The 15909-nt window shown below is 39.3% G+C and overlaps 1 protein-coding gene across 1 annotated transcript in view; it reads right to left on the bottom strand.

Moving 5' to 3' along the window:
* SCAF8 (SR-related CTD associated factor 8) overlaps positions 1-15791 on the bottom strand; it is a 121188-nt gene extending 105397 nt beyond the window's left edge. Inside the window, 4 exon segments of the mRNA XM_007956198.2 lie at positions 8687-8740; positions 8742-8750; positions 15300-15383; positions 15711-15791. Coding sequence (XP_007954389.1) covers positions 8687-8740; positions 8742-8750; positions 15300-15383; positions 15711-15791 — 228 coding nt within the window.
* Between the last annotated feature and the right edge of the window lie 118 nt (positions 15792-15909).

Raw genomic sequence — 15909 nt, 5'->3', positions numbered from 1 at the left:
GGGTAGGGAGGAACAAGAGCCTATGTGGCACAGGGTCAAACCACTTGAGAAATGAGAGCAACAAATACGGAGACTAATAAAAGAGAGCAGCTGCGTGATAAAGAGACAGATACTGCTGAGTATTCCTCTCCACCACTGTCAATTATTAAGCACTGTCACACTGTTGATGTCACTTCTGTCTTCATAACAGCCCAATAATATTGGCAATTATTATTCTCGTTTTATAGAAACAGAAACTTGAGATAAGTGGCTTAACTAAATTTAGGATGGTAGTAAATTACAGAACCTTGTCTCAAACCCAGGTACCCTGAGATTAGGTCTAATTTCCCAAAACAAAACTTAAAAAGCCCACCAACCAGCTACCACCTAGACACATATATGCGAGTCACCAAGTAAGATGGAGGCTGACTACCAAGACCTATCATTTCATAGCAACAAACTAATACCCAAGGTTTTAAGCAAAACAACACATTACAAAGCTTTGCAGCCTACTGATCAAATAACATTAAACGACATTTAAACATGAATTTTAAGCAATCTTTAATAAAGCTTAAGGGTCTTCAAAATCCCTAACAAGGAAAAGTTTCCCTAAAAAGTTTAATTCAAGTACATAAAAAAGGAATCCTGGTAGTGCAATGGTTAAGCACTCAGTTACTAATAAAAAGGGTGGAGGTTTGATCTCACCCAGCCGCTCTGAGGGAGAGAAAGTCCTGGCAAACGTGCTCCCATAAAGACTAGGGTCTACAAACCCCTGTGGTGTAGCTCTCTTGTGTCAGGTGGAGTCACTGAGTTGAAAATCAACCTGATAACACCTACCAACAACAAAATCGAAAGAGACTAACAGCACCCTTCTCCAAAAGGCTAAGACATGTAGTATTTCTGGTTTGGGAAAAATATTACAAAAGTAAACCAAAAACAAAATCAAACCCTTAATGTAAAGTCAATTCCAAATCAGAGACCCTGTGACAGAAAAGAACTACCCCATAGTTTCCAAAGCTGTTAATCTTTGCAGAAGCAGACTGACAAATCTTCCTCCCATGGAGCAGCTGGTGGGTTCAAACCTCCCATGGTCTGGGTACCAGCCGAGCACTTAACCACTGCACCACCAGGGCTCCATTACAAAAGTAATACAGTAATAAGTACTCACTGTGAAAGGTTCAAAACTACTGAAAGCACTCATTCACGGGCCCAACCACCTACTGCTCTAGAAATAACCACTGTTTAAAGACTATCGGGCTACTTCAGAATTTGTGATATTCATTTACATATGTGTGTGTATAAATATTCAGATGTAATACATGTCTATTCAAATGTAAGAGAAAGTGATACTTTTTTTCTGGTGAAATTTATACTATTTACTATTCTAAAATCAATTTTCTTAAAAACCTTGTTGGACTTAATAAAACAATAAAATTTTTATAAAAGATGACCTATAATATTGGTCCAAAATACATTAAACTCTGTATTTTCTTACTGTTTTCAACTCAAAAGTGCTCAACTACTTCCCTAACATGGAAAATATGCTAAACATATTCTAGTACTTTCTCTGTACTCTAAACTCAAAATCCTCCTTTTACCCATTAGTAAAATACTTAAGTATGAAGATGCTTTCAGGGCCTACAGCGATGTCTACAAGAACACTGCATGCTCCCAAGCTGCAATTTATTTATTTATTTATTTTAACCACCTTTCCTTCAACTAGTGCTCTTTAGTTTTCCAAATACCTTCAAATACTTTTTAAAAATATCAACTGTTGAAAACAACTATTTAGAGGTGTCTATGGAAGGCACCATTATCTCTATTTTAAATTAGTAAACTGAGGAAAAGAAGTTAATTAGAAAATCTGTTCATTAGGATTAATATTTAAAGTGTTCTAAACTCATCCCAGGAGCTCTGGTAGCATAGTGCTTAAGGCATTTGACTGCTAACCAGAAGGCTGGAGGTTCAAACCCACCAGCCACTCCTCAGAAGGAAGGTGGGGCAATCTACTTCCATAGAGATATCGCCTCAGAAACCCAGGGAAGGGGCGCATAACAACAACAAAGTCATCCAATGCCACCGTCATCTGTCATATCTTACTTGACGATAACCCTCCCAAAAAATACCTAAACACAACGCCCTCCAATCAACTGACTCATACTTTGACAATAAGCATACTTAATTTTGTAGCCCTTTCATACTTTAAAACACCTGTACCTAGAGTTTTCTACATAGTAGTACAGGAAAATCTAAGAGGAAACAGATGAAATAACCGTCCTTATTAAAATCATTCACACGTAATAACTAGAAACTTGCTACAGATACAGACTCACAGAATAAACCAACTCCTCTCCTACAAAGGCTCTGAGTGACTTGGAGTCACTTTCTGCAGAGGACAACTGCTAGTACCCTTACTGCTGGGTAAGTAGGTGTCACAGTACAAACTTCCTCACCAAGGAATACGCACTTGTCTTGGCACCCTTTTCTATGAGCAGGTGAGCAGCAACACAGAAGTCTGGCCTTATTCTGGCCCAGGCTTAGTATGAAATGATAATAACGTACCCATAATCATCAATTTCCACTCCTTCCCTACCTCCAACACACAAAAACACTACCAAAATCTCACTCAAAAAATCTATAATGAAAACAACGAGCTATCTAGCTGTTCTAACTGTTCCACTGTGCACCTCTAGAGCTATGATTCTGATCTGGTTTCATCATCTGTGGGTCTTAAAGTCCTTATCTGTAAAATGAGTGTTGTGTATAATATGCTATGATGTCTCTTAGGTCTCAAATTTGTAATTTTTGGAAATCAAGTTTAAACGTGAAAATAAACAAGGAATCCAATTATAAATTCATAAACTTTAGTTATGCCTATCCTTACAAACGCATAACGTGATTTTCCCTTTCTGGTGGTGCAGTGCCTAAAGCATTTGACTGCTAACCAGAAGGTTGGTGGTTCAAACCCACCAGCCACTCCGCAGAAGGAAGACTGGGCAACCTAGTTCCATAGATTTACTGCCTCAGAAACCCAAAGGGAGTCACCATGAGTTGGAATCAACTCAATGGCAGTGAGTTTAGTTTGGTATTGCGTTACCCTTTCTTAACGTAAAAGAAAACAGAAATGATCCTCAATGGGAGAAAAATAAAAATATAAACAAATGCATACATACACATGGAAATATAAAAATAACTTCTTTAGTTTCAATTTTCCCAAATAAGCTACTTTCCTTTAACTTCAGTTCTCATGTCTATTATAACACCAAAACAAAAAGGTACAAATTTTACTTCCTCTTCACTTTAAAAATACTAGTAAAATAGCCAACATGAGAAGAAAAACAACACATTTACAAAACTCTGCATAAGAAGTCTTCACAAACTTTATTACCTGGTGTTTCTCAAGTAAATATGGGTTCTATTTCCAATGATAGAGTCCTTAGATTCACAATTCCATGTTCGCAATAAACTGATTATAGTGAGTTAAGGTAAAGCTATATATAGTCTCTTGTATGCATAGTACCTAAGGCATTTGACTGCTAACCAAAAGCCTGGTGGTTCAAACCCATCAGCCATTCCTCAGAAGAAAGACTGGGCAATCTATTTCCGCAGTGATACTGCTTCGGAAACCCAAGAGGGGTCGCTACAAGTTGGATCCTACTCAACAGCTGTGAGTATGGTTTGGTTTTTGGAATCAAATTCTCAGGTTTTTGAGTTTGCACCAAAGATCAACAAACTATATGGCCTGTTTTTATATAGGTCCTCAAACTAAGTCTGGTTTTTATATTTTAAAAGAAAACACAGAGAGGAACTTTATGAAAGAGACCTTAAATGGCCCACAAAGCCAAGAAAGCTTTACTACTGGGTCCTTTACAGAAAAGTCTGGGTCCTGGCTCCAGAGAGTCTCCCCTAAGACAAAGTTAGTTCTCTGAGCATGTACTTTTTCTCACCTATGAACTGAACCTGTGCTATTTATTAGAATCAGATCTTTCACCTTAAGGTCTTCTTCACATCTAAACTTCTGAATTTAGAAATGCTATCTGAGTTGAAGACTGTAAGTAAATGATTTTTTAGGTGCAAGTTACAATGCCAAAGCTAAGAAAAAGTAAGGGAGGTTTGAGTTAATTTGCCCTTTACTATTTACATAATAAAAAAATAAAATAAAACCAAAAATAAATGAGAGGGGGGAAAAAATTCAAAATGGAATACAAACAGAAAAAAATGAACCCATTTATACTTCAAATGAACAGCATAAGCATCCTGCTGTTGCTGTCTGCCACCGTGTCAATTCCGACTCATAGGCCCCCACAGGGCAGAGGAAAACTGCCACATAAGGTTTTCTAAGTGTAATTTCTATGGGGGCAGATTCCCAGGTCTTTGCTCCTATGGAGCAGCTAGTGGGTTCACACCACTGACCTTTCACTTACCAGCTGAGTGCTTAACTTTTGTACCACCAAGGCTCCTTATAACCACATCAAGAGAGAAAAAAGTTACCCAATATCTGGACACAGTATTTTCTTATATGCTCATGTTAAACAAAAAGTCAACTAAAAACAAATACTCAACTAGTAAATGGGTTTGTTTTTCATAAACAGAATTTAGCAATTCTGAAACTATGTTCTATATATGTTACCCCCATCCCACCCCCAAAAAAGGAGTTCTGGTAGTGTAGTGCCTAAAGCACTTGATTGCTAACCAGAAGGCTGGTGGTTCAAACGTATCACCCAATCCTCAGAAGGAAGACTGGACAATCTACTTCCGTAGTGATACCGCCCTGGAAACCCAAAGGGGGGTTGCTATGAGTCGGAGATGACATGATGGCATATAACAACAACAACCTCCCCAAAAAAAACCCCAAACCCACTGCCATCACGTCAAAGCCAACTTAAAGCAACCATATAGGACAGGGTAAAACTGCCCTATAGGGGGTTCAAGGCTATAAATCATAATGCAAGCAGACCACCTCATCCTTCTCCTGTTTAGCAGTTGGTAGGTGTGAACCACTGACCTTATGGTTTCCAGGTATATGCTTTACCTACTGTACCACCAGAGCTCCTCTGCATGTGTTATGATTGAGCAAATAAGTAGATATATTGTTGATAATAAAAACCAACTTTCGTGCTGTCAGAGGAAGGAATTACAGATTTGGAAAGGGGGATGGCTACAAGGATCCATTATGTTGGACTGGAGTTGGAGGTAGCACAGTGAGCTGATGGCTGTTTAGGGAGGTAGACAGGCAGATAGATATGCATATATACATGATCACACATACATATATTTTCTAGCTCTATCTGTTGATAGCTTAGAAGCAATGATACCCTAAGCAGCAAAAAACACAACTAGCATCCAGATGTTGGTTTCTAAACACTACTCTCCACTACAAGAAACTAGGCTCCTTGAAGAAATTGCTGTCAGAGCTAGGAAGGGAGTATCTTATGCCAGAAATAAGGGACACTCTAAAAAGGATGGGCACATGACTCAATGGCACAGGAGCCAGGCCTCACTACTGAGCCAATCTGGGCATCAGAGTATCTCAATGAATAAAATAGAATCCATATATACATATGAAAAGGGAAAACCCTTTTTTACAACACAATGCCAATTCATAAAAATAACAGAATTAGAAAATCACCAGTTGGCAGCCAAATGATTCAGGCAAGACCATCCAATGGATATGAAAACATGGAAAAAAGTGAAGTTTGATCAGTGACAGGGTATTTCCATAGTTTCAAAATATCTCCCCCCAAAAAATATGTTACTCCGAGGGAAAAACAGTAACTTTGTAGTGGGGAAACCCTGTAGATAAAAGTTACTATTCCCATTAATGGGACAAATGGATATTGGGACATCATTTCTGGAACATTCCTGTCAAAAATGCTTAACCTAAAGCTGAGCATAAGCAAACCGCAGACAAGTCTACACACAGGGAATTCTAAAATAACGTGGCTGTTCTCATCAAACATCAACAAAGACCAGGAAAGACTAACAAACTGTTCTAGGCTAACGGAGACTAAAGAGACAAGTGAATACAAGGTCTGATATAGAAATTACCCTTTCTATAAAGGACATTACTGGTATACTTGGTGAAATCTGAACAAGGTGTGTAGACAACAGTATTATATCAATGTGAACTTCCTGATTTTGATAATTATACTATGATTACACAAGAAAATACTCTCGTTTTTAGAAAACACACATAATTATCAGGGGTAAAAGGCATCATGCTTACACGCAACCCTTCAAATGTGTGTGCACACATGCACACGTGTGTGTGTGTGTGTAGTGAGTTAAAAGAGGAAATGTATTAACAGCGGTCGTAGTATCCAGATGAAGTGTACACAAAAATTCTTTAACATTCTTACAACTTTTCTGTAAATCTGAAGTTGTAAAAACAAAAAGTTGAAAAAAATTTTAAAAATCAAGTTAATTTATCTTTGGCCATTTTAATAGTAAAAAGGAATTATAAAAAATTGAGTAACAGTTCTCCTTCACAAGGAAGGGGATATAAAAAACACCTACATCAAGGATTAAAAGACCAAGGTCCTTCTAGTCCTTCCCTGTTCCAATCAGTACAAAGCTATATTTCCGTGCTAACTTTCCAAGAGTGGGCCTCACTTTCCCTCATTTGTAAAATGGGGAGAGCACCTATCCTATCCAATGAAACATTCTGATGGCCGCGGAAAAAAGGGGCAAAGTATAAAACACTATTATAAAGTAGCCTGCTTTTAACAAATGTTTGGTAAATAAACAGTACTTCTGAAATCTAGAAACCAGGCATATTTTTCATCATAGCAAGCAGCTATTATAGAAACCAGAGTACACATTTGCTATATTGGATATTTTGGTTTCTGATTAATTTAACTTACTCAAAATTTCACAAGATTTAATCCATATGCTTCAATACACACACAGACATATACACATACACATACAAATACATTTATTTATTTGACCATAAACTTCATGTTATCAAAAACATTGCTATATTAAGAAAACCAGTACTTGGTCAACTGCTGAGAAACTATGATCCAGCACTGCTACATGGAGTAACTTTCTATCATGATTTCCCAAGTTTCACACACTAAAATATGAACCCAACTTTTTTATCCTTCATGCTAAAGCTACTCAATTGAGTCATAAGAAATCACATCAAGTTTAGAAAATATACATTTGTAAGACAGACATACACCAAATGTTTTCATGTACTTAAATCAAGGAAATGTTTATTTTAAAACTAACGTACTTATTTTGAATTACATAAGAATTCTTCCACATTCATAAAGCTTTCATCGCTACTTAGCAGAAGTTTTTTTTTTATCATCTGCATGTAGAGATTAATTATATCTCATTGGCTGAAGAAAAACTTCCTTAAAACTGTACTTTATATTGTTAACAATTTCATAGAGATTTGTTCACAAGTGATAGACAATGTGGTTCAATATAAAATTTAATATAGCTAGTCTTATTTTCCCATTGTTAGAAAAATACAATCATATTCTTGTTTAAGTAAGTCTACCTGCTCAGTTTCTATTCTGAGTAGTAGATGAGCAATCTGGACTCTGAGGCAAAATGCTCAGAATGGACCTAGCAGGACTGAGCCTGTAAAGCAGCAAGCCAGAGTCAGGTATGCCCACCTCACCTCACTAGCTCTGTGGAGTCCACTCCACACAAAACTAAGGAGGCAACAGAAAAAGTCACCAGAATATACATTCCAAGAGGAGACAATCTCTGCTTGCTTGTTAAGGACTGTATTGCAGCAGATAGAAAATGCTTGGCACATGGTACGTATCCAGTGAGTACTGGTTAAATGCATGGACAACTGAAAGAAAGAAAAAAAAATCCCAGGCCTATCCAGTCAACCTATGTTAAGTTCTATTAAGTTGCATAATTATTTTATAAATGAATTTGGCATACATTAACGCAATAGTCATAACTCAAGTCTTTTAAGAACATGAACAAATCTATTGCCATTTTGATTAAATGTGGTAATGTCCAAGGCCTTAAGATATTTTCTGACCTACAGTAGATATAGTAATACATTTACATACTCAAGTTTAAAATATGGCTGTATCAGAAACTCTTTTATGAAACAGAATTACAAAGACAAAATAAATGCATAAAACCAAACTCAGGGAGAGCAAATAAGCTGAGTTTACCATCAAACTTGAGACAGAATTTATTCAGATAAGAAATTACAAGCTATAGAAACATTTTTCATTAGCATTTAATTCTTATCATATTATCGCTACCACAATCTGCTCCTCTGTAATTAGAAAATCAACAATTTAATTCAGTCTTCTTGTTTCTCCATTCCTACAAAATGTCAATAATTTGTCATCTTATAGTTTGAAGAACTTCCTCAAAACATAAGATGTATTTTATTTCCAACCATCAAATTGAGAACTTTGCAAATCACTAATATTAGTTATATTTCTTTCATTAAAAAATATAATAAAACTATGAAGAGCAGAATGCAAGTAAATGTAACAAGACTATAAACATGGTTTATCATTACTATTAAGCACAATTAACTTTCCTTTTCACTTCACCTATTTTTTGTGAAGAAATGTCCTCTAAGATTGCTAGTATATTCTAAACCACACTCTCTACTCCACTTCCCACGCACCACACATAGAATCAATGCATCATTACCAATCTTAAACCTAACATTTTGCAAAGGGCCTGCCTTATGTGGGTGTAATCATCTTACTATGCTTCTTGTGTCCATGCTGCTGGGAAAGCAGTCTGTACAAGCAGGAGGAGAGGGCACAATCCTGAGAGAGAGGAGCAGAGAAAGATGTTGAGAAAACAAACCAGATCACAAGAGCTCATGTAAGAGTTCAGGAGCTCAGCCTGTGCTCAAGGTCAAGGGTGATTACTCTCCCATACCATCACAAGTTGTCCAATAACAGCAAAATGGCCCTAGAAAAAGATATCTGAAGTTGTGTGTACAAACAGTAATGTTGTTGTTGTTGTTGTTATGTGCCGTCGAGTCAGCCCCGACTCATAGCGACCCTCCTTGGTTTCCGAGGCAGTATCACTACGGAAGTAGGACTGCCCAACCTTCCTTCCGAGGAGGGGCTGGTGGGTTTGAACCGCCAACCTTCTGGTTAGCATTCAAGTGCTTTAGCCACTATGCTACCAGAGCAAACAGTAATAGCATTACTAATTCTAAACCAGCAATGGTGCTGTGTGCCATCAAGTCGATTCTAACACATAGAGACCCTACAGGACAGAGCAGAACTGCCTCATAGGGTTTCTAGGCTGTCATCTTTTCAGAAGCTGGCGGCCACGTGTTTCTCCCATGGAACACCTAGTGGGTTGGAACCACTGACCTTTCAGTTCACAGCTGAATGTTTATTCACTGTGCCACCAGGGCTCCCAAGCCAACCCCTTCCAAAAAAAAAAAGGAGCAAGTGATCATAAAAAATGACTGACTGAGAGACTAAGGATGGATACAGAAGTCCTCCAAATGCTAAAACTACTGACACACTCAATGATAATTCAGAATAAAATGTTGGAGCTTTATCACACAGATTTCAATCTTTCCAATTATTTTTTTTTTTTTATTTAATCTTCAATGGTTAAGACTAAAACACACTCAAATCTTACAGGATCTCAAAAGTCATTATCAATTTCAATTATCCTTGCATTCTAAATTTTGAACATGTGGGCAAGAAAAAGAAAAAAATTAAACCAACTTTTACCATATGTTAAGCTCTAAACTGAAAAAGCAAAAAAGGACTTGAAAATAGTAGAGTGTTACCTATACAACATACAACTCAGAATGGATTTATCCTAATTTTAACAAAGGAAGAACCTGCTCCCCACCTCTAAGAGTCAGAAGGAAAATTTAAAAACAGATCCAGGTGGATTGAAAGCTTTCCATCTAATTTCCTATACCCTTTAGAGCCATAAAATGACCCTTAAAAAAAACAAAACAAACATATACATGAATCTTCCCAAAATGACTTTTATATTTAAATTAGTCTAAGATCTTCTAAATATCAGAAAACCAAAATGTAATCTTGAATCAGTCACTGCTTTCTACAGAGGGGAAAAACGAAATGTCCAGAAATATTAACTACCCCTTAGCTAAGGTCATCCAGCTACCGAGTACGTCCATCCAGCTATCCCAGACAGCTTTATGTAGCATGTACCACATGCTAAGATACTCTGCTACGTATCCAGATATGAAGCGATGAAAGTTAACGGTCACTGACCTCCCGGATCTTATAGTCTGATAGGAAATAAACTACTTAAAACTGGTAATGACAAGGAGAGATAGTACAGTGTTTTAAGACAGTTTAACAGAGGATCTAATCAGTACGTTCTCAATCAAGTCGACTATGCACTCCAAAAGACTTTTGGCAATGTCTGGAGACCTTTTCATTGTCCCAAATGGGGAAGGTGCTACTGGCATCTAGTGAGTGGGCAGAGGCCAGGGATGCTGCTAAATGTCCTACGAGGCACAGGACAACCGCTGCACTGAGTAATTATGCAGCCCAAAACAGTAAGAGTGCTGACTGAAGTTGAAAAACTTTATGGGGCTGACAAAGGCTTTCTTCCTTCCGAAGTCTATATATACTTTACTGAACAATTTTCCACAAGGTAGAACAAAAAGCTGCCTGTTTAATACAATTAGCCAGAACCCCCAACAGAGAATGAAGACAGGCGAGAAAAAGAGGCAGATTCCCTGATAGCTGAAAAGGAAAGAAAAACGTGATCTTCCCAAGCTTCTTTACATTAACTCCCTTTCCTGAACCAGAGACACAGCAAAACATGCAAACTAACTGCAAATCTCACGTTTTCATTATTCTCTCTACTAACTTATATCTACTACTAGATACTGGTTAACTAAACTAAACCCACTGCCACTGAGTCAATTCCAACTCAAAACAACCCTACAGGACAAGCAGAACTGCCCCACAGGGTTTTCACAGCTCTAAATCTTTATGGAAGCAGACTGCCTCACCTTTCTTTGGTGAAGCGGCCGGTAGTTCAAATAGTCAACCTACTCAGTTAACAGCCGAACGCCTTAACCATGACACCACCAGAATTCCTTAAGATATTGGTTAGAAGTGTGTTATAAAAAGTTCTGAAGTTAAACAGCATGTACACTCTGGATATGAAACTGGAAATGGAGATAGATTTCACTAATGATATGAAAGACAAGGAAAATGCACTGGATATTAAACCAACTCAAAAGTCTGCATTCTACAACAGTTTAAAAAGCAAGCTACCTAACTAACCAAAGGATTCCAAGCCCAAATAAAGATTCAGATATCCTAAGGATGATTCAAGATGCCAATATCTTCTCTGAATTTATGAACTAAGGTACCTAGAAAATTCAATCAAAATTATTTTTCTGACACATCTCTCCAAAAAAAGCCAAACTCACTGCCATCGAGTTGATTCCAACTCAGTGACCCCCACTGGGTTTCTGAGGCTGTAAATCTTTACGGAAGTAGATTGCGCCATTTTCCTTCCGCAGAGCGGCTGGTAGGTTTGAACTGCTGACCTTCTGGATAGCAGCCATATGCCTTCTCCCATGTGCCACCAGAGCTCCTTCAACACATCTCATAAGCATGTAATTCGTCCCCTATTTTCCCATGAGGCCTGTTCAAGTAGCAAGAGAAATGACCATGATGAGAGAGAGGGGGTCTATAATGCAACTAGTTACACAAAAAAACCTAAAAAATGTTGATCATAGACTGATACGTGATTATATTAAAGATTTACTGTTAACTTTTTGATGTATGATAATAGTACTATGGCTACATTTTTTAAAAGTCCTCTAAAATGAAAGGAAGAAGAATCCAATATTCAAATTCACCTTCTCCAGTTACTTTGTAGTCTAACACACACATAACAAGTTTTTGTATTCTTCATATGTACTTTAAGGGTTCCTGAATGACCAAAGTACCCTCTCCAAACTGTACATGTCTAATGGAAAGGGTCATGCATTGCAATCCTCCTCTTTCTGTTAAAGAAAGAAAAAAGCAACCACCACCATCCATCAAAATGACCTCCATATAGAAATCATTCCTAAGAAGAATATGAAATGCAGCCCACAGACACTGATGCATTCCAGAACTATCCCTCCATTTTCCTTCCTACACACAAATGTTCCATTACAGTGAACTGCTCAGCTCAAGCAGGCTCATAGAAATCTTATATTCCAACCTGGACAAAACTTTCATCATTTCAGGACTGAAAATAGTGGTCCTGGGTTTCACTCATCAGGGTGACTGATGCTTATATGGAAATTATGGCTTTCCCAGAAAACCAGCACATGGGTATTTAAGTATCAACTCTTGAGCCTCAATCTCATTTAACTTAATGATGATTAAGAATCATTTACTGCATGATTCCTGAATGACTGAAGGATCTTCTGACAGTGATTTTTTAACTTAGGAGTTGAAGGGTAAAGAACTCCTTTGAGAAATTGTGAGGGGGGAGCTTTTATATATATCCTGCCCAGGGTCAGAGACTTACACATACCAAAACTCATCCAGTTTCCAGATTAACAACCTATATTACTAGCATAAAACTCTCTGGGATGCTCCTGTTTTCAAACCAATGTTGTCTACCAAACTGAAAAAAAAGGGGAATTAGTCTTTTTAAAAACCTAAGAATTAGAAGGTACAAAGTTGGACATATTTTAAATGTTTCAAGATGAAATATCAAAGTATCTTGCTGAAAAACATTATACAATGATTACACTTAGAGCTAAATTGTTATGCCTTATAAACAAGTCCATGGAAGTTCTTGACAAATGCTTCAAAGATACCTTTAAATTTAGCACATAGAGTTCTGATGGTCTTAGCCCCAAAATAAATGTCTTTTAAAGTCCTTCAATGTAAGTAAACATAACTTAGATTCCTTATAGATTTTTGCACTTTGCAAGATATGATTTAAAATGAATATTTATTATTAAACTTTTTCCCACTAAATACCTGCAACACAATTTGTACAAGTATTACTGAAATTCACAGAAACTATATTCAAAAATCAAAAAAGCCTAACAAGGTTATCTGTTTTGTGCTTGAATCAAAAAACAATTTAAATTCTTCTGAATTTTCTTCGAATGTGTATTTCTTTCTCAAGTCTGTGACTATTACTGCTATTTTACGCTAACTCCACTTTAAAACAGGGTGACATTAGAGCATATTAATAAACAAGAGAGTTAAAAAAGATTTTAAAGTTTAGAAATCCTTAGAGTTAAGGGAGTGTTAAGAGTGAGTAAAACAGGAAGTATTATCACAAATACAAAGTTTCTGTGAAGATTAAATGAGAAAAGTGGTGAAATACCTAGGAAGGCATGTTAAATGTGAGGCTCTTCTCTTTCACATCAATACTAAAATGAAAACTAAGTGACATTTCTATATGCCATGCCTGATGGTGACCAACTAGAGTGTGCTAACCACTTGTTTACATCTAATGCCTGAGGGCTCCAGTTTGTAAAGGTGCCCAAGATGGGAAGAGGGGGAAAAACACATACTGGGAACTCCCTAGACAAAGTTGTTGTTGTTGTTGTTGTTATGTGCCATCGAGTCGGACCCGACTCATAGTGACCCCTCCTTGGGTTTCCGAGGCAGTATCACTACGGAAGTAGAGAGGCACATTAATCAAAAAAGTAATCAAGTAACTACACTGTAAAGTGCAGTTATTCTTAATAACTTAAAAAATCCTAACAATAATTTTTTGTTAGTGCTTGGAATTTAAAAAGGTTACATAAAGCTTATTTGTTCTGCACGATTGCCAAACTATTAACAATTGGAAAATACAGTACCGTGAAGAACTTTTTATCCCAGATTTTAAGCACTACAGTACTGAAGTGGGGTGCTGTGAAGTGCCATGGAGTCGGCTGTGACTGTGCACAACACCAGACACACTGTCCAGTCTTGCGCCATCCCCACAATCATTGCTATATGGTATTGAGTATTGGAAACAAAATTTTATAAACAGAGATACCTGCCCAAAATGATCAGCTATAAATTCATTAGTAAAATAGAAAAAGATCCCCAAGTCTACTGTCTAATCATTTACTAAGTTTTAAAATAAAATAATATTTAGTGCTCAAAAAAAATTGTTTAAAAAAAACATTCTTTTATATTGTGCCACCTCTATTCTACTTTGGACAGCCCAGTTCATGTGAACGTTATCTAATTTTCAGCCTCTGTGCTAGGCTTCCCAAATGCTAATCCTATAAAACAAAAAAAAATTAAAACCAAGTAAGATAAAGTTGTTTAAACTGCTTTAAAAATATTATTCTGTTAGGATTATCACAACAATTCGTCTGGTACTTAAGAAATAAATACGTGCCATAGTATTTAACTATCGTACTACTGAATAAAAGATTATTAGCACGTCCACATCAAAAGTTCATGAAACCGTTGCTTATTTATTAACATCACATTTATATAACCGTTTTCTTAAGGTTTACAGGTAAGGGTAAAATAAATCATTTTCGCTGTGTAGAAATGTACTATTACATTTGTTTACATACTTCAACTGAAGTCGAAGTTTAAAAATAATATAGTTCCCTGAAACTTGTCTTCCTTCAGACTAGCAAATTCAATTAATGAAAACTGGGCATTTTTTTTTCTTTTGCAATCTAGTTAGATTTGATACGTGCATGAATGCGCCCGTGGGAGATGCTTCCCATTACTACGTTCTTCCTCTAGATACCTAAGACTAACAGACCTCTGCCTACCATGTGTCTTTATGTCATGATGCATGAAACGACGGGGGAGTAAGGAAAGAAGAAATTTCTGAAGAAATCACCCGCCTCCCTACCATCAGCACCCTCTTAGCTTAAATCCCTGGGTGGCTGGTTACCTGGCCAACATCTCAATTATAAACACTGCGTGTTACGTGACCACACACTGCAACCCTTGCAGTTCTCTTCCCCGCCCCCCCGCCCCTAATTCGTGCCCGCCTCATTCAAGATCCTGGAAGGTGTCTGCACAGTGAGGTTAGCGTCCCCTTCAAATCTCAGAGGCCCAGGAAAAAGGTGGGCGGGCCAGGCCTAGGCGAACCTCCCCGTGAGACCTGCAGGAATCCCCGGGGGAGGACCAGCGGGGCCTTCCCTCCACTGCCCCCGCTGCAGCCTCTCCATAGGGCGGCCCCCCACCCCTCCTCCCGGACCCGGGGGAGGGGCGCCAGGGAGAGCGGCACCCCTCCCCCACGCCGCCCAGGCTCCACACACCCCACCCTCGAAAAGGCCCGCAGCCCGTGCCCACCCTCCTCGCGCCGGCCTGCTCCCGGGGTGGGGTGGGGGGGTGAGTGGGCAGCAGTGGGCCGCCTGCAATACCAACCTCGCTGTTGAAGGTTTTCACGGCCTCCATGTTGTCGGTGCGGAGGCCCCGAGCCCGTCGGCGGAAGAGGCGGCGGCCGCTGCACTGGGTGGGGAGAGCGCGACGGGGGCGGCGTAGCCGGGAGAAGGGATGCCGGCGGGCGGACGCTGCGACCCCGGGCCGGGAAGGAAGTGAAGGGATGGGCGGGTAAAGCTCCCTCAGGGACAGCGAGGCCCCGGCATGGCCGCTGGGGTGGACAGAGCTCCGGTCTAGGGACAGACGCTGCCGGGGCGGGTCGGCGACAGGCGGGCGGGGGAGGGGCTCGGCCGCGACGCCTCTCCGCCCGGCTTGGGCTCGGTTTTCCACCCTCTAGCCAAGGCCCCTACACTCTCCAACCCCCGCTCCTCTTCCTCCGACAGGCTCCTGTTTCACCTCCCCGCCGCTCGGGCCGCAGGAACCAGCAGGGCACGGCGAAGACACAGGAGGAAGAGCTGGCCTCAGCGGCTGCGGCATCCAATATGGCGGCCACGAGTCGAGCCGCGCAGCTCGGAGCTCGGCGGCGCCCGCCAGCGCGCCCCCTGGCGCCTGGCCCGCGCGGATCTGACGGCCGCGAAGAAACCATCGACGCGAG

Source organism: Orycteropus afer, unplaced genomic scaffold (assembly GCF_000298275.1).
Source record: "Orycteropus afer afer isolate SDZICR_OR568_19922 unplaced genomic scaffold, OryAfe1.0 scaffold00581, whole genome shotgun sequence".
Taxonomy (NCBI): domain Eukaryota; kingdom Metazoa; phylum Chordata; class Mammalia; order Tubulidentata; family Orycteropodidae; genus Orycteropus; species Orycteropus afer.
The sequence above is the reverse complement of the archived record's forward strand: the minus strand, read 5'-3'. Positions and strand labels throughout refer to the sequence as shown.